This window comes from Mastigoproctus giganteus, chromosome 12 (assembly GCF_048544385.1).
Source record: "Mastigoproctus giganteus isolate SK-2022 chromosome 12, ASM4854438v1, whole genome shotgun sequence".
NCBI classification, from domain to species: Eukaryota; Metazoa; Arthropoda; class Arachnida; order Uropygi; family Thelyphonidae; genus Mastigoproctus; species Mastigoproctus giganteus.
Genome location: NC_143586.1, coordinates 63,592,906 through 63,612,255, shown reverse-complemented (window position 1 = coordinate 63,612,255; position 19,350 = coordinate 63,592,906). Strand labels below are relative to the sequence as shown.

The window sequence follows — 19,350 nt, the reverse complement described above, 5'->3', positions numbered from 1 at the left end:
TTAGGGTTCTTTCCGGGTCACGTTTTAAGAAAATTCCCTCACTTAATGACTGAGACTTCGTACGAAGAGAAATTTAACATCTGGTTTTAATATAATGAGTTCCCAAGTCGGTCCTGCATATGGGATTTGGAGTAGTCCAAGCCAGATATACAGAGGGAGCGAGAGCTAGTTATGTACACTCTTGGTCAAAATACACTGTTGCACAAAAAGTAAGGCACAAACACAAATACATTTTAAATACGAATAAAGATAGAACCAAATATTCATCAATTAGGGGAAAAAGCAATCTCGCTATAATCCCTTAAACAAAGTTGTTCATAATCTGTTACCAGGTTAAAACAGCTTGTTTTCGGAACTTCTGTTTCACTTGGGAATGAGCTGAAGAAAATTGCTCGAGATTAGAAAGATGAGCCAAGAACTGAATATAGAAACTAAAAATTAACCACGAATAAGAGAGCGAAGAGATAAAGGGTCTTTTTACACTGTCGATCCCAAGATAGCCACCGTTTTGAAAATCACAAAGACGTCATTTGGATTATGTTTTTGTCACGGCTATTTCGCAGAAAATGGCAACTTGATGGGTAAATCTACAACATGTCTTGTATCCAGGTAGACCGACCATAAAGGAATTCATGAGAAGGATATTTTTGGATGACGCTCAGCTACTCTTTTAATTTTAGAAAACGCAAAAGAGCCTGTTTTAATCAGTACTGACAGCCCATCTTCTGGACAAAAGTACATTGGGCTATGGTGTTCTTAAATGATGATTCAGGACAGATTTAAATCCGATTTTCGATGCACTTTCATCTGGGGTGTGGCGGTGGCGATGGTATATTGCTAATCACCAAAAGCAACTCTCAGGATATGAGGTATCACTATATTTTGTCTATACTCCGGTGTATTCTTTGATCAGTTTGCTTGGCTAAAAAGGCGCCTCCGTAGCCAGGTGGGAAGGAGCAGCAGTGCGTAGCACACGCTTCTTGATTAGACCGGGGTTTAAGCCCGTCACCACCAAATACGGAGGATGCGGAAAGGTCAAGGAATGACCACCGCATATCCCCGGAGCAATATGGCCTTAGTTGCTAATGCTCCTAAAAACTAATTAACTAACTAACTTTGGCTAAAAAAACCCCAATTTTTGGGGGCAAAGGCCATGCAACTTTCGTCCGAGACCGTCCAACTCGACTACGTTGTGAAAGATGCTGACTGTGATCGTAACGGCTGTAATTACCACGAATTCCATCTAAAGAAACGGGGGAAGATTTCATCCTGCAAGTCTTCTGAAGTAAGTCCTGTGTTGCAAATCCTATCAGTGGAAACCTGCGAAAAATGAGAACTCTCCCAGATGCTACACAATACAGTACTTACAAGAATTACCCGGTACGGCACGCAGGCCAGGGGTTGTTTCCATTGATTATTGATGCGCTATTTTTGACGACTCATGAACTTATTTGCATAACTATGTAATATCAAATAGAAATTTTACTAGTCTTTGTGTATTTTGAAGACATATTACAATGTACGTCTCACTACCTGTTTGCCATAATCTAATAAAAGATATTTTTGTGTTTTTTTACTTTAGCCTTTGAATACTGGTGTGTTTCTCCTTCAACTTTACAATTTATCCTGAATCGCGTAAAGCTGGAAATAGTCCTCTCTGGAGAACGTGGCTGTAGTGAGTTATTTTTCACTACCAGTGTAATCTTCTACGTACAGATTAAACCATAAATGGACAAATAGGGCAAAGCATTCTCGAAACTGCTAAGATTTGGGTGAATGAGATTAAGTCAAATAGATCCAATGGTAACCGTGTACAGTCACAGTCTGAGAAATAACAAATTTATGAGCTGTGTGTATGTATGTGTATGTGTGTGTTCGTGACTGGAAATATCACCATGCCATTAAGGAGCTCTCTTCCGTGCACGTACCCTCTCACCTTTTAGACCTTGACCAACATTTCTGCAGCCTAAACATTGCTTCGCTCTAACTACAGACAAATGACAGCCGTGGATATCGCACCATTGGGACTACAGACCGCCCGTGATAAATCCGATGAAGACTGGACACGCTTACATGGAAAGTGAGTCAACTATGTGCGCGTGCACTGTGTCATCCTGCTTCATAGCACACAGAATGAACAGCTGGGTGGCAAAAATATAAAAATAGAAACACTGAGCGCTGGATTAAGCGAAGTTTCACTTGGATGCACAAAAGAGGAATTCTGTATCTTACAAGCGGAAGAGTGGCTTCCCTGGCTGTACTGAATTGATCAATGCTATCAAAAGGAATTAAACTATAGAGTACGCACTACCATATCAAAAGTATACGGACACTCATCCCAACATAGTGAACGAGAACAGACGTAAAAGATTTAACGCAACAGCAGAGATATCATAAACAAATAAATAGTGCTAGAAAGGGGCGTTTCAAAGAGGCTTAATGGTCGAATACGTGCAATAGCCCCATATTTGAACCTCGAGGAGCTAATTAATTGTAGCCTATGTAGAGAAAAAGTTGGAAGAACCATGTAGTTGGAGCAAACGGTCAGGCAGACCAGTAAAACCGGATAGGGATTACTGATCCCTGAAGAAATTGGTGAAAGTGAAAGGAGCAACCTTCTTACAGAGCTTTACATTGGTGGAACTCTAGATATTCACAGGAGTGTCCGTAAGTCGTAGAGATCTGCATAGAATTGGTTTTCGTGGCAGAGAATCTTCCCATTTTTCATTAGTGCTTAGTCTACATCGTTTTTAAACCACTGAAGCATAGAAATACGTCCAGCAGAGCGACGAGTTCAAGCTACATAGCCTTCAAATCAGAAGGTCGCGTGTATGTCTATACAGAATGTGTGGTGCCCATACTTGTACAGTTCTATGGACATGGGCCTCCTCACGTCCAGCACAATAATGCACCATGTTTGTATAGCCAGTTGGACTTCATTTTCCTCAAACCAAGTTTGAGAAAAATAAGTCCAACAATTCGCTTGGTCGAATCAGAGTGCAGATCTGAATCTAGCATCTTTACAATGAAGTGGAAGACCGAATCAGGGCACAACCGAGACACTTTTTTTCTACAGTTGAATTGACGAATTCAGTGCAGGAGGAATAGGTATAAATTCCTGCTGTCCTACAAGGAACTGGTCCGAAGTATTCCATGATGGATTGACATTACCATTCGGGCTAGAAGTGACCCAACGCCTTATTAATTAGTTCATTTATCCCTTATTTTTTTATTAATAACATGCTGCTGTATTGAAATGTATAGTGCTGCATAAAGGGGGAAGTTTCATGGCACTCAGTCAAGCTGATGACGTAAGCAGTCTTAAACGCTTTGTAGGGAGGTTAGTTCTTAAATGAGTCATAAGAGAAGGATTTTTCATACAGAAATTAAGAATTTATAAAGCAGAAAACTTATTTTAACTTCAAATACACGTACTGCCCACTTTAATAGGCCACATAAACCAGTAATAGAGATGGAATACGTCATACAGTTCCTCCAGAGCTTCGTATAAGAACTCTATTTAAGGTGTTGCAGCTCTGGACTGGCTGAACTTTTATTTAATCTCAAGAAACATTTTTTTCTTCTTTTTTTACAAAAAAGAATTCCATTTATTCCCTACGGTGTGTGTGTGACTTTTGTTGTATGGATTCTATTACGGGTTTCAAGGGGAACGTGAGTGAGAAAAGATTGGGAGGAAATATCATTAAGTTTAGCTGTGAAGAATTTTAATCTGTTGGTATCGATCACTTCTCTGCAGTATACCTTTGCTGCACAGGGTAGTCGTCATTGTAGACCGGTGCTCAACATCGCGCGCAGCTACCGGAGTGCGTCAAGGTCACAGGCGTATGTTTTGCTTTGATGAAAGCAAAAAACTTTTCTTCTATCTTGTTGTGCCCTACAGCGAAACTACTGAATTGGAGAAATCTTCAGAAAACACAGTATTGGCGTGGCATTGTTTAGACCTGTTTCCTGGATGAAATGCATTATTTCTTCACTGCGTTAATTTGCTGTTAAATAGTTGGGTGAGTATGCGCGTAGATGGTTTGGAAAAGGCCTGAATGAAACCGCTGTCTGGAGTTTCAAAAGAGGCAAATTTTCAGCAACATTTCCAAACAACAAATGGGTCAAGGCCAAACCACACAATACTTTGACCTTGACAGTCCACTTTATAGCCTTTTTCCTGTGGTATGTTCACCAGACGATGTTATCCTCCCAATCATTTTCCTTGCAGAGAGTCCCCCTTTCCAAAACACATCCACCGTTTCCTGCAGTGCTGGTTTAATGCCACAGTCTTGTCCTTGTTCCATCGATCGGCAACATAGCAGCTCTCTGTCTCATTAGCAAACGTCTCTTTGTATCCCTCATGATTACTGTAGGCTCATAAGTAGCTGATGTTTAAACCACTGGAGATAAGTTGAGTCAATAACAACCCTGTATTATTTATGCTCTGGTGATTAGCTGTAGGATGTTTCCCAGGGGTGGTGCAGCACAAATGCTAAGTTAACAGTGTTCGCAAACAGTACAAGGATAAAGCGTTGCTATTATTTTTGGGTGCTGAGTTTTTTCCCTAGTCTAGTTCAATACTGGAGAACACGATTGGGTTATTTTAAAAGAAGTATTCATCCAATCTTAGTGTCTTGTGTCTAGATCAGCGATGAAGGCAGCGAAATGCTTTTAGGTATTGAGAGAGAGAGAGAGAGAGAGAGAGAGAGCGTAGTTTTCAATTTATACCAATTTCATCGAAGGATTTCAAGAACTAGGATTTCAAGAACTCCTGTTCCGAATTGTGTTTATTATTACTTATATTTATTCTTTTAACTATGCATAACGTAGTACTGTAGAAAACTTTAAAATTAAGTTAAAACGATCCTGTAGGCTATACATAAAACACCACAGACGGCTGCACAGCCGCCTAGAGTATTGGAAACGGTTTTAGGAATTTTCAGTTCCTTTTATGCATAACATCTAACTACTAATCTTTAGCATTTGTGTAAGTCACACAGATGCTAAAGATGATTATATTCGTTGGTATTTGTTCAGTTAACAGATACATTAACCGAGAATGCAATAATTCTAATGCGTTTTTTCGCTAGTTTCCATCTCTCTCTGGTCAGTGTCTTGAGGTACATTTATCTACAAGAGTTTCAACAATAAGACCTGTAACTTGAATGTTAATATTTTGTGCTGAAACCTTTTGCTTTTATGACGGCTTTCAGTCTTCGCGGCATACTCTCAACCAGCTTTTTATAAATGCCAGGTGATATGTTTCTCCACTCGGCCTTTAACGCAGCCACCAGTTCGGCCTTGTTCTTTGAGTGATCTCGACGTGCACGTACCCGGCGATCGAATACATCCCAAAGATGCTCGATAGGGATCAAAGGACTCTGGGCTGGCCAATTCAACTTTTGCACACCATGTCCTCAAACCACTCTGTTACGACCAGAGCAGTATGGCATGGCGCGTTGTCTTGCTGATATAGGTATGGGCCCTCCCCGAAGTATTACCATAATGTTGGAAGTGCATAATTGTCCAGGATGTCCTGGTGTTACACAGCATTCGTGGGTTTGTAGATAACGGCTAGTGGGTCCAAGCCAAACCACGAAAGGAGCCCCATACCATGACACCAAACTTCATTGTTGGGAGGATACAATCAGGAAAGAACTGTTCCCCTAGCATTCGCCACACCCAGGAGCGGCCATCAGACTGGTAGAGTGCGAACCTCGAATTTCCACTTCTCTACAGTCCAGGATTTGCGCTCCTTACACCATGTTAGTCTAGCATTTGTTGAGGTGATCAATTTTGTTGAACTGTTGAAGTAATTCTGTTGAACGTTCACCATGCATGCCCACTTTTGCAGATGTCTGTTCGAAGCCCAGTGTGCATATTTATAGCAGGTTCTGTGACGCGTTGTATGCATAGAACGTGTTTCCCCATCCATGAAGGGGTGTCTGGATATTAATGGTAGAGCAGCGTATATTTAATGGCATTTATAGCACACTGTTTTATTCATAACATTGCAAATTTACTATAAGTTAAATTTATTCATGCGAAAAACTCGCTGGTAAGATCAGACACCGTGCCGGCTAATTTTGACCAGCGTCCATAAAAGATAAATCTAAAAACCACTACTTTTTAATTTTTATGGCAGTTATTATTATCATTTTCCTCTTATCGATAATAGCGCTGTCATATGAAAGATAAAAAGGTCGCCATCATCGATTAGAAAATTTAATAATTCACTAATTAATGCATTTTTATGAAAAATAGCACACAGGTGCCCACCCTTAGCATTCTCGAAGTATGCAGGCAATTTCTCTAAATGTAATAATACTACAGTTTCTAGATAAGAGCCAGTTCTCTACCAAAATACCCTTTTTACATTTTCAACGACTAAAAGGTTGTGACAAGCTTTGATGTTCAGGATTATCTCAAAAAAAAGTGGAAAGACGGGCATGTATTTCCTCCAATGGAGTCAATTAATGCAATTTGCCTTTCTAGATGCATTCATTATTGATCGTAGGTGACCTGATCCGAAAGATCACCTCTTACATTACATTTGTTCATATTCCTGAGAGACCACTGCTGTCTAACTGCGAGAAAACTATTTACTTTTGTTACCACCATCAGAGGAAAGAAATCACACATCAAGGCCTCGGTGGACAGTAGCTTGTAGCCGTAACTGTTTATCTAACAAATCAAATCTCGCGTTAGTTCCTTTCTGGGTTTCCACACTGGAGTATTGTCACTTCCATCTGCTTCTAAATGAAATGTCACATTGAAATAGTTCGTTTTCTCTCCGTTCAAACAGCCTTTCTGTTTACTTAAGGGACCAGAAGTCCCCTTTATCACAAATGCACTGCAAATAAGACCGAAAATGTAACTCCAGAATTCACAGAAGCAAAAAGAACTGATAATATTCTTCTCTGTATTTGGTCCGATATTTAGCGAACTCCTGTATAGTTTTACGTTCTTTTTGAAGAAGGCCAAGACTTCCCGGACTGTGTTAGTATTCACCGAGCGTCTTCTGAGACAAACATCATAAGCCTAAGCAATCGCATCTATCATAATACCAAGTTTTCAAATTCTCCGATACTGTGCAAAGAAACGAAAGTATAAACAGTTCTGGGCATTCAACAAAAGAATTTTAAGTCCTCATTGGTATTCTGGACTCGTTCGTTACAATTTTCCACTACTATCATGACGCCACACTGGCACGTGTGTAATCGATGACACAAAGAGCCACAAGCTCCTAGAGAAGCAATAGGAGCTGGAGGCTTTTGATTAAATAGTAAAATCGAAAGTGACGTTTATGAATATCTCATAAATGTCACCTTTGGCTCATTGAATTATCATCTGAAATCTGATTGCATTTCTTGCTGATGTCTCGCCTGCTGGCATTTTTATTTGCACTGTTGATTGTTTTTTTTTCTTGCTGAAAATTTGTCACCCGGATTCCATTTGGGAATTTTAAAGCGAATTTAGATTTATGTTATTGCCGCAATTTTTCTGCAAATTCAGTCATAAAAATAAATGAAAATATTGTTCTTTGTTGGTTTACTCACCTACGTCCACATATTACTAAAAGGTCTGATTATAATAAACTTATTAGAAATAATAACGAAAATACAATGGTGATCAAACCCTAAGGAACGAAGTCCTTGATGGCTGCCATCAAAATGCGCAATTTGAACTAATTAGACGCATTGTAAATCCATGAAAGATGGCATGCAATTCTATGAGGAATCGATATTAATCGCATATAAAAGTTAAAGTCAATATCTTAATTCTTTAGTGCGGAAAATACGAACTCTTTGAATAACCTTCATAGACACATACCATCGATGATAACATCTACACCCCTATTTCCATAATGGATCATTCTCATTGTTACATTAGTAAAATATTTAATCGGGTTTCTGAACAAACCCTGTGTTTGAGACTTTATCATTATGACATTGGTGGGAGGTGGGATAGAATACAATGGGAATTATGATTGACGTCAACTGAAGGTCAAAAGTTGATCTCCTTGTAGGTTAATTTATCAGAAAGAAATCTGCGAAGATTCATAAGCGGATAAGCTTCTGCAGAGCACATCAAGTAAGCGTGTTGAAATAACCAAGGTCATTGCATACTTGGAGTGGGATTTTAACAAAAAAGCTATTTTTGCACAGAAATAAATTAATAACTTACTCTTCTAGCTACCATACACCATTACGTAGAGGAGTGTATTGATTAGCGCGCGTGCACCTGTCTTGTGGAGAAGGCCGAGGGTGCAGCCAAAGTAAAAAGTGGTAATACATAATGAATGAATGACGAAAAAAATCAATTAAAGTCTGTTTGCTGACGCAACGAGCGAAAAGTGACTTCAGAAGGTTTTTGGACTGAATCCAAATTGATCGATGCACTTTCTGTTGACTATACATGCTCTTTGAAGCAACGATTTTAATTCGGGGGTAAGTATTACCAACTAGTTCCATAACTGACACATCTACTGTAGAGTAAAATCATTAGGACTTCTAACCATGAAAAGAAAAGAGATCGAAATCTACTCAGCTACTAAATAAACACAACTTACCTCATCGGTCTGCTGGTTGGCTTGGAACTGGAGTTGTTCCAGTTCCGTCTTCCCAGTCATCGACTCTCCATTCGCTTGTGGAGCGGCGGGTTCTTCTGCTGCTGGCATGTTGTCTAGTTAGGTCTTGGATCTCAAGAGATCTGTAACGAGAAAAGTCATTGTTTCATTAAAAATGCAATCATAAACATCACTAAAATAGTAAAAGAGTTAATCTGATAAAGTATTCCCGACACTTAGGAAGACACCTTTCAAAGTTTCTGAACCTTTTTTTATCGGAAACTAAGCACTTCCTCCACCTGACCGATATTAAATGCAAATAAAAACAGCAAAGAGTTCTTTACTTATGTAAACTCTAGAAGGAAGGGGATGAATCAGATTGGTCCACTTGATATCGATGGTTCAACTGTTGATGATCCTGCTCAGGTAGCTAACAAACTAAATGAATATTTTGCATCGAAATTCACACATGAGGAGTTATTCAGCGAGGGGAATGCCAGAGGTGTATTCAACTCTGGCAGTAAGCTACAGAATCTTGTAATAACTGAGAGTAAAGTGCAGGAGAAATTGTTGAAGATAAACACAAGAAAGGCACCTGGAGTGGATGGGATCTATCCAGTTATATTAAAGGAGGCAGCAAGGGAAGTAAGCAAACCCTTAGCCATAATTATGAGAGCTTCCTTGGACTCAGGGGAGGTACCCATAGACTGGAGATGTGCAAATGTGACCCCAATTCACAAAGGAGGATCAAAGGCTGACACAAGTAATTATAGACCTGTGAGTTCCAGGAAAATTAATGGAGGCACTGGTTAAGGAAGCACTGCAGGATCATCTGGACAAGATTCCAGTTAATAGCTCGGACACAGCATGGTTTTGTTAAAGGGAAGTCTTGCCTGACCAATTTGATTGGATACTATGATGCAGTCACAAAAGAACTGGATGCAGGAAATAACTTTGATATTATATACTTGGATCTTAGAAAGGCTTTTGATACTGTTGCACATGGAAGACTGCTGCACAAATTGGAGCAGTGTGGCATTGGAGGCAAATTGCTGCTATGGATAAAGGGGTGGTTGAGGGGGAGAAGACAGAGAGTGGTAATCAATGGACACTGCTCATCGTGGACTAATGTTATCAGTAGAGTCCCTCAGGGTTCAGTGTTGAATCCATTATTGTTTTCTGTATTTATAAATAATATTGATGACGGTATATCAAGTTTAATGTCCAAGTTTGCAGACGATACAAAAGTTGGCAGAGTTGTTAAGGACACTACTGACGCTATGGTGCTGCAACAGGATCTGGAAAGGTTGAGCAGATGGACTGAGAGGTGGCAAATGAAGTTTAACATTGACAAATGTAAAGTACAGTACTACATATGGGAAACAGCAACCCCAGAGCAACATATCAACTCTGTAGTACTATACTGACAGTGGTAGAGAATGAAAGGGACCTGGGGGTGGTTGTGCAGGCAGATATGAAGTTCTCTGAGCAGTGCAGACGGGCTGCAAGAGTAGCTCATGGTGTATTGTCAATGATATATAGGAATTTTTCTAGCAGGGATAAGGAGGTGATTATTCCCTTGTATAAGGCAATGGTCAGGCCACACCTAGAGTACTGTATACAGGTCTGGAGGCCTCATTTCAAGAAGGATGTAGAGCTGCTGGAACGAGTACAGAGAAGGGCAACAAGATTAGTGAATGGAACAAAGGGGTGCTCTTACGAAGAAAGGCTTAAGTTTTGCAAATTACAGTGTCTGGAGACTAGGCACCTGCGAGGTGATCTGATTGAGGTGTATAAAGCCTTGAATGGTTTGAGCATGCTCAATGCTGATGGGATTCTGCCTCTTGCTCAGAATAATCACCTGAGAGGGCATAAATTGAAATTGAGGAAAGACAGATGTAGGATAAATGTGCGGAAATTTGCCTTTAGCCAGCGGGTGGTTGGTTGGTGGAACAGACCTCCATCCCTTGTTGTGGAAGTTGATAGCCTAAATAAGTTTAAGGCTCAGCTGGACAGGTATTTCGAACGAACGGAGGGGGTGAAGTGGAAATTTTTTTTTCTTTTGGCTGGTGCTGCTTAAGCTTGCTTTCTTGCATCATGTGCCTCTACTAATGCTAATGCTAATGTCCAAAAATCAGCTTTTCATCCGGCTGGTGGAACCTTTCATAAAATATAAGTCGCTTCGACTGTTTACAGACCCAGTACTCTAACTCAATTTAAGGACACAAAAACCCGATGCCTCATATCCTTAATTACCAATGCATAAATTCTAAACAACCTGATATCAATAAATAAAAAATAAAATTCGACACGAACTCTCGTCCAATATTTTGATAGGGCAGTATATAAACAATGACAAATACAGAGACAAAAATACAGGTAGTAAAGTAAGGGAGGATACATAGTAGTAGTAGGAATTTAAGCATGATAGTAATCCATATATCTTTGATAAAGAATGACCAAACAAAAACCCCATTCTAACTCCCAGCAATCGGTTAAAATGGGTCATCAAAGTACACGTTGTTAAACTCAAAAGTTGGTAATCGTTCCAGTTTTGTTCGATTCTTCTGTGAAGGGGAATGACTTATTGCTATTTAGGACATGTGTTGCAGAATACGGTGAACAATTTGCATATTGTTCTCACTGTCTTGTACAGTGGCTCTCCATCACTAGATGCAATAAATCTGGACAGAACAATAGAGCACTCGCTCATGGAACAGATAATGTCACATTCATGTGCTGAGAGAAGCACAATTACTAGGACCGGCGCAGTTCTGTTGTGATGTCAGCATGATATCTGTACAACTGCATTTGTGCATGATCTTTACGTCCATCATAACGACGGAGTTTAGTATCTGTAAATATGCAAAATTTGGTATGTACATTCTGTTGATATCAACGTCGATTTGTGTGTGTACACTTAAAACCTTCTGAAAGGTCCAGGTTCCTACAAAGGTGTTGATCATTTTCTCACATACTCAAAATGGCACAAGTGTTATATGGTGGCTTGATTCAGTTAGTTCTTAAAGAAGAAACGGTAACCAATGCAGCAAAAGCAGTTGGGTAAGAATATTTCTAAGTATGATGTATATCATTTGTATTTAAAAATAATTATTAATATATTTATATGCTGAACTAAAACTATAACTTCAATGGAATTCAATATCTTCTAATTGCAAACAAACTAATGGTCCCTATGTCTGAGGCCGAAATCCTAAAGTGGTAATTTCCTTCGCTTTTAGTTTTATTTCCGGTTTCCCAAAAGGGATCAAGTTAGTCAGCCTTTCAGAAAGGGAGCTTACATCGGTCAACACGAGCCAGCCAGTGACTGATGGTTGGCAAGCATTCCCCATTACGAGCTAATCTTACGTGATCGGCGCTAAGTACATGTTGGTACGATACCACAGACACTGAATTTGTTAGGGGCCAGCTTCTCGCTGTCAGTGCGTTGTTCCTTGACGCTAATAAAACTGTGCACGGCTGACATCAAGGAAATGATATCTTAAGGCGTGAAAGATATAAAACACCCAAAAACACTTATGATTTTCCTAATACACCTAAGATCGCGTTTTCATTTTGCACCGACAGATGGCACTGTGGTAACTAGCCATAATCGCCAGTGCACTGTAAAGGTCACATCGCAACAGGGATATCGGCGTGTGATTAAAACCCAGCCCTTCAGAAAGGTAAACGCGAAAACAAAAACATAAATCTTCCTTGTTATGAAGTGCTCAGACGGGAGATCAATCGACTTCTGCTAAGTTTTACGGCAGTCGTGACCTCTCGAAATGTCAGCAGACCTCCCCTCGCTGGCAGAAGTGTTCACTCAGCTGGAAGTGGAGGACTTTCTTCGCATTTTACAGCTATCTTTTAATGAACCTCCTTGGCCGACTTTTACCCACATCGATCGGATAGCATGCTCTCAAAGGGGTGAAAAGGAAGGGGAGGGTCTACCATCAATACTGGCGGCGGCTGGAACAATGGGTTATATTGGAGTGGATGCCAGAATCCACAAAGATTTCATTATTATCAAGGGAGAGTAAAACCACGACCAAAGGGAGAAGTTTCTGTTCGGATTTTGTTTATTTCCTAAGAGTCTGCAATTGGTGTGATTTTGGTGAGATGAAGAAACCTTTCCCATTAAACTAGAAGAGTCAAAAAGAACAAGGTTTCTGTGAGTAAACGATTAGAGGCTTTTTAGCTATACTCGCCATATGTAACTTACATATTTGTAGTATTATATACGCGCCTAGTCCAGTGGACACAAACATATTTGACTCTTCCATCAGATAGTCTTAAACCACGCAAGCGTCATCTGGATGTTCTACAACCAGCAAATATCGCTGATATTACTATTTCTGGTTGCAGAACCAGCGATAGTAAGTATAGAACTGTCATTTCCGATGAGGAAAGAATCTTCGATTCCTCTCTTTCTCTGTCTATCATATCTTCCTCCCTATCTGCTATCGTTGGCGTGTTACGGAAGTCGAGCTGCCTTCGACGTACTTTCGTAACATCCTTAATAGTCTTGCAATGTCGATTACTGTTTCCTGCATTCACTATAGGGTGGTGTTACTACACTTTCTGTTCTAACTTCTTCTTGGTGATGTCTGCAATCTGAATGAACTGAAAGGGCCAATCGATACACGATTTTGGTGTTTTCTAGTACTGCATTTCTTTCATTTCCTTTTTCTTCTACACTCATAGACAGAAACCAAAACGCAAAGTAATTTCTCTTATTTCTTGAAAGTAGATAAAAACTGGTTAGAAATAAGAAAGCATTGGTCAGAAATAAGAAAAAATGGTTAAGAATAAGAAGATGGGTAAGGTTAAATTTTCCAATGACTGTTGAATCTTTCCTCCTAATATCTAAACGCTCCCCTTTCTGTTTTAAGCTCTCGTGGGGTAGCACAGTTGGTAGGATCGCCGTCCTCCCCAAACCGGATGGGAAAGACCTCAGTTTGAATCGCATCGTCGGTCTCTGGCGAGGGTAGCATGGTTTTTTCTCCCGGAAACTCTGGTTTTTCGTCCAGCAAACAGAAAATCGACCGGAAACACACGCAATTTACAGACTGTATACACCAGGAAATATATCCTTAGTAGCTGATGCTCTTAAACCCAAGAACAACACCGACATTTCTGTTTTAAGGTTATTGGAGAAAATCAAGTTCTGCGTAACCGTATGGAAGCTATTCACTGTGGATGTAACGCAGATCTCCGACCTGTTTAAATCAGGTAATGTCAAGGATTTAAAATTCCTGCGAAGACGTGGTTTAATGGTTTTATATTACTTGATTCGATTGATTAAGGTCTCGCCGTCTATTTTTCAATTCCGGTTTCTTATGGTCAGAAGGTAAACCCAACTGCCTTTAAGTTGAAATTCTATCTCACGTTCTTCGGTTTGGTTTGGTTTAAACTCCCCATGCACCGAAGTCCAAAGCGTGATAAATTCAAGGAACGCATGAGAGTAAGAAAATCTGCTATTAATGCAGTTTGATATTTAAAAAATTACTCAGTTGAAGTGCATACTAAGAATATATTATATGTCAATTTTTTTTATCATTTTTTCAGATCTGTGGTATGAGAAATGAAAAAAAAAGGTACAAGTCCCCCTCCCCCCAAGTCTTCTAAAACATATTCACAAAGTCCGTGGTAAAACAGACCAATTTGGATGCTTTCAAAACATATTTTCGCTAATTTGGTTGGTTGGGTGTCGATATGGATGCTTAGAGACACAAGGACAACTTAGGCCAAAGTATGTGTGGGGGGGGGGGTTGACTGATTGAAAAAATCTATCTCTATTTATCCCTGGCTGGGTCGCCAATTGTGGGGGTGGCGTTTCAATCTTATATATATTTATATTACTTATATTCTTAAAATTCCCCACTTGCATCTGACTTGTTATCTCACAGAAGAATTCCGGTTCTGTGGGAGTTCCTATATTAGTGCACTCCTCCTTTGGACTTTGCTGTGTGTTCAGAAATGACCATACACTATTTGCATTAAGTAAAATACAATTAGTTTATTATACATACTTACAAATAAAAGATAAGACAAATCATTACACATTATTCACTTCATATATAGGTACAAAGCATGGATCACGTTCCTGGTCATTAGGCTCCCCCATCCATCATCTTCTTCTTACTATAGGCCCACTAACATCTCGTACAATCAGTTTAATTTAACTCTTTCTTAATTACAATTGACATTTATTATTTATCTATTTATATCTTTCTTTTTCATACCTATCTAGCACAATCCTACATTCTTCTTCATGGTTGATACAATTCTTCTTCTGGAATTAAATGTCCACTTTACAAACTATTCTATTCTATTCTCTCCCCAGCACTTTAAAGTTACATGTAAATGAAATATACATGGGATTATTTATTTCTTCATTCCCTCAAGTAAACTCCAGCATTTAGCGGCTAATTTCTCTACATCAGTGACATTATGTAAGTAACATACATCTGTACCTGCTCTATAGGCTAACCCGTCCAAAATTATTACTTTTACTCCATTGATTAATCAGTAAATAAATCATAACTGTAAACCATCCTTCATTAACTATTTCTATGATATTTCCTTACTTATCTATACCTTAACTTAACTCTTAACTGTATGCTTCCCTAAATCTCCCTTAATATTTATCTATCTTCCCTGCAGTCCTTTGCAATTACATAGAGGTAACTTCGTTGTTTAACCACTTACTTCTGGGGATTTGGATCTTACCGCTAATACAACGTGTGGCCTGTGACTTTCTGCTCTGCATCGGGTCCTCCATTGGTTTGGGAACGTTCATCTGGAATGCTAAACTCTGCCAGGGATACTTTTCTCTTTGCCGATCATACTGGTCTCGTATCCTTCTTTGCTGTGCCGGATCATTCAGTAGGGGCCGCTTCCCATCGCTTTATTTCCACAGGACGGTACGGTGTTCTTCTCGCTGTCCTCCTTTCAAATATATCTCTCGGTGGACGCTTTCGGACTTCTGTGATTCGTCTCGAGAAAGTTCCCCTTTCTGTAACTCATCTATACTTCATTAAAACTATCAGAATTTAGTGAACTCACCATAACTGGTTCTACTGGTGGATCGCTTCCGGGGACTGTTTCCTGGGCCTATCTTTCCAAAAAATCACTCTCGAAGAAAACTTTATCATCTTCCGAAAAACTTTATTATCTCCAAAAAACTTTATCACATCTCGAAAAATCATCTCCGAAAAACTTCATCACATATCTAAAACATCTTATCACACATTTTCACACCCTTTTGCACGCGCTCTTCCCCTTTTATTTCCCAAAACCTAGTAACGCCCCTCCTTTCCTCGACCAATCATTTCTATCTGACCATCATCGTCCCCTTCCGGTGTAGAGATAACTTCCGTTTCTAGAGAATTCTCGAATATTCTGGAAATGACCAGAATTTTCTGGAGCTCGGTACCCATCCGGAAATCATCTGCGTCCATTTTCTTGATTCGTCTCGCCTTATTATAAAATGACCACACCTGCTCTGTTTGCAGTAAACAAGAGCGCCTCCGCTGGTACCCCTATTGTCATCTCTGGACCAAACCGTCCCTTGCCATACTATCAGTTGACCCCCCACTGTTCCGTCTTGCTATCTTCGCTTGCTATTTCCGGTGTGGGCACTGATCGTATATCTGTTTCTAATGTTTTTCTTCAAGGTATATTTGCTTGTACATTAAATTTAACCTTCTCTTAAATTAATTCCATTAGCGCGAGACCCATTATCTTAAACAATATTTGTGACTTTAAGTGTTTTCCTTTGTGGTTTACAATATCACTATCTAGCATTCTTTCTTAAATTATATTTAAATTTAACTTGTAAGACTTTGTGTCTTACATATGTTTATTGAACGTAGTCAAATAAAGCGACAAGGCATTACTACAGTCCTTTCCCCAAGTTTAGAAAAGGATTATAAATCTTATTCCTGTCTAAAATGGATTCGGAACATCAAATCTTTTCCACGCCGCTCTGGAGAAAGGCAATGATATTTAGGTACTTTGCTAGCTGAAAGATTCCAGAGTTGCGAATTTTAATGGAGCGTCTTTGAACATTAAAAAATGAATAAAATAAAATAAAAGGGAATGAAATTAAGAAGACAAATTTGCATCGTTTACATTACTGTTAACGTTAATGAACGTTGAGGGAAAATAAATTAGTCTAAGATGAATTAAAATTATCTTTAAATATCTTAGAAACATTTATTTCTAAGATATTTAAAGATATTGTTTCTAGGTAGGAATCCTAGTATGCTAGGATTCCTACAGGGCAAATCAGAAGAGATTATTAAGAAGAGTCATAAAAATTTAAAGGATGGTATTTAAACGGATGACAAATGAATGTACGATACTTTGTACATCGGGATAAAGGCAGGAACTGGAAATAAATTTTATATTAATGCCTGCCAACACGAGACGAGAGGGAACACAATACATCCGAGTATGTCTGGGCTGCATACAAATGGAGTCTCCAGCACAAAACCTCAACTTCCTTCCACGAACAATTTTTGGCATTTAACTTCTTAACCATTTGCTGGAAGCAGAACACCTTCCTGCTGTCGTGTGTTCTGTATATCTGTTATTTATGTTTTAAAAAGAGTTATCCGTTCACACTCCTATAAATGACATCCTCACTTATCACCATGGCAACCCACACATCAGAAGCCACGTTATTGGACAACTCCTGATGCTCGTCTTTAACACGCCCGATTTCTTTTCCTCGGGTATCACTTATCTCCACTGCAGCACTAGTGTTGGCTGCATCAGATCGGCGCAATGCAGTCGGACGAGGCCTACACAGCTGCTGCACGAGCCACGGTTTGTAGAATCGATAAAAACCCAGCGATGGCTTCGTACTCCACAGTGGTGGGCGAGTTTCTATGAGAGAAACATTGGAGTTACCATTAGACCGTTATAAACAACACGAATATTTTCACTTCTCCAAGAGATGTCATTGTTCGAAGATGCAAAAAATATTCTCATTGCTTATACAAATAATTCCCCCCCACAAAAACAACAGAATATTATTTTCTATTTGCTTTTACGCACCAGTTGAACTGCAGCTACAATCCTAATAAAATTTGGGACCAAACGTAAAGTCTACAGCTTCGCATCCTAAGCTATATAATCCATGACACTTTATTGGCTTTTGGAGAAAGAGATTTATGCCACCTAGCGGTTAAAATGACAATTGTAACTGCGTTTTTTTTATAAATTGATCGGCACACGTGTGCGTTAATTACGTATAATAGAAGATGCTACAAGAAAAACGGAAGTTGTGGAGGATATGCAAGGTTAATGGAAAGTATTGTAATAATGAGAGCGTATGATCCATTGAAAGAATGTCATGCATCCGAAGTTCCTAATTTTGAGCGTAATGATTCATAAGCTTAGGTATTCAACGAGTTTAATGATACTCAAGGATAAAATATTAACTCATTTACTCCACGGCGTGGAATTATAATGAGGGAGAAATGGTGTTGTAAACTGCTGCGAGTTGTCATTTTTCCCTTATTAGACAAGCGGGATATGGAAGTCCTTGGATGAAAATTGGGCTTCAGTCTAGTGTATTGCTCGTTTCTCTGATAAGGCAAAAAGAAGACGACCAAAACAGAAAGGAAATTGCAAACTATTCCAGAAAAATTGAAACAACAGCGCCATAATAAGAGACTGAGACCGAGAAACTGTGGAACAGAGAAAAACAATTGAAAATTACAAAAAGAAAGATGGTATTTTGGATAGCATACGTCTCTGAAAATATTCAAATTTATAACTGAAGTATTAGAGTTCAAAACTTCAATTTAAATGAGATCTAATCTGAACCATAAGGTGTAATCGTTATTCATATCTAGTACTATGTTTTCGGTTTACATTAGAGCATCGGGATTCGAACCCAAGATTATTACAGAGTAGAGTTACAGAGTTTTTAATTTATAGAGAATTCTATATTGATAATTCAGTTCTTGGTTGCTTTGGCGTAAATCAGATACAACAACGCATGCTCAGAATTTCTTGAACTATACTCTGAAAACTTTCTTCAATTTTTTTATTTCTTTCGTAATTTTTTTGCATTGCATTCTTTCAGTTATTCTTAGCAGCAGGTCGTGTGTTTTTCTATCGGTATTCTACCCGACAGCAACTCTAAGACAAATCTTTAAACCCAATCGATGGCTGCTTCTTCATGTTATCTCTGCGCGGCACTTGTAGCAGCCCACTTCCTTCTATAATGTCTTCCCTTCTCCCTAGTGTTCTCTGACTTATAGTTTCCATGCGTTATTCTCTTTGCTTGACAATTGAATAACGAGTTTTACATTACTGCAGAGTTTTCTGTAGCATCAATTTTTTTTATCTCCATGGCTACGCTCCAGAGTATAAAGTTGCAGTTTTTAAGTTTTACTCTGTTGCACTTCATCCTTTAAATTTTCCATCTTGATCTAACAAAGGCTCATAAGTTCAAACACCTTTAATGGAGAACAGAAGACTGGGTAGGCCGACTTATACACTTATTAATGGCCACAAATTTGGAAACTTTATTCGACCTAGTGAGAATGAAGTAAGGTCATCTAGTAAGAAGCTAGTAAGGCCACCTTTCGCCTGAATTTCAACCCGTATACGTGGTGTCATGGATTACACTAAGTGTCTGAAGGAGTCTAGCTCCAGATTTGGCCATTCTTCCATCATGGTATTTGTCAGCTGCTGTATTGTGGTCGGTAGAAACTGCAAAGATGAAATGCCCTCTCCAACATATCCCAGACATG

General features: G+C 39.2%; 1 protein-coding gene across 3 annotated transcripts in view; it reads right to left on the bottom strand.

The window, feature by feature from the left end:
- Window positions 1–19,350, bottom strand: part of LOC150077123 (synaptosomal-associated protein 25-like) — a 246,895-nt gene that overhangs the window by 122,488 nt on the left and 105,057 nt on the right. For all 3 annotated transcript variants that reach the window (XM_090386876.1, XM_090386877.1, XM_090386875.1), the window contains exon 2: window positions 8,576–8,715. In XM_090386876.1, coding sequence (XP_090243002.1) covers window positions 8,576–8,683 — 108 coding nt within the window. In that variant the 5' untranslated portion in view covers window positions 8,684–8,715. The remainder of the gene's footprint in view (window positions 1–8,575; window positions 8,716–19,350) is intronic.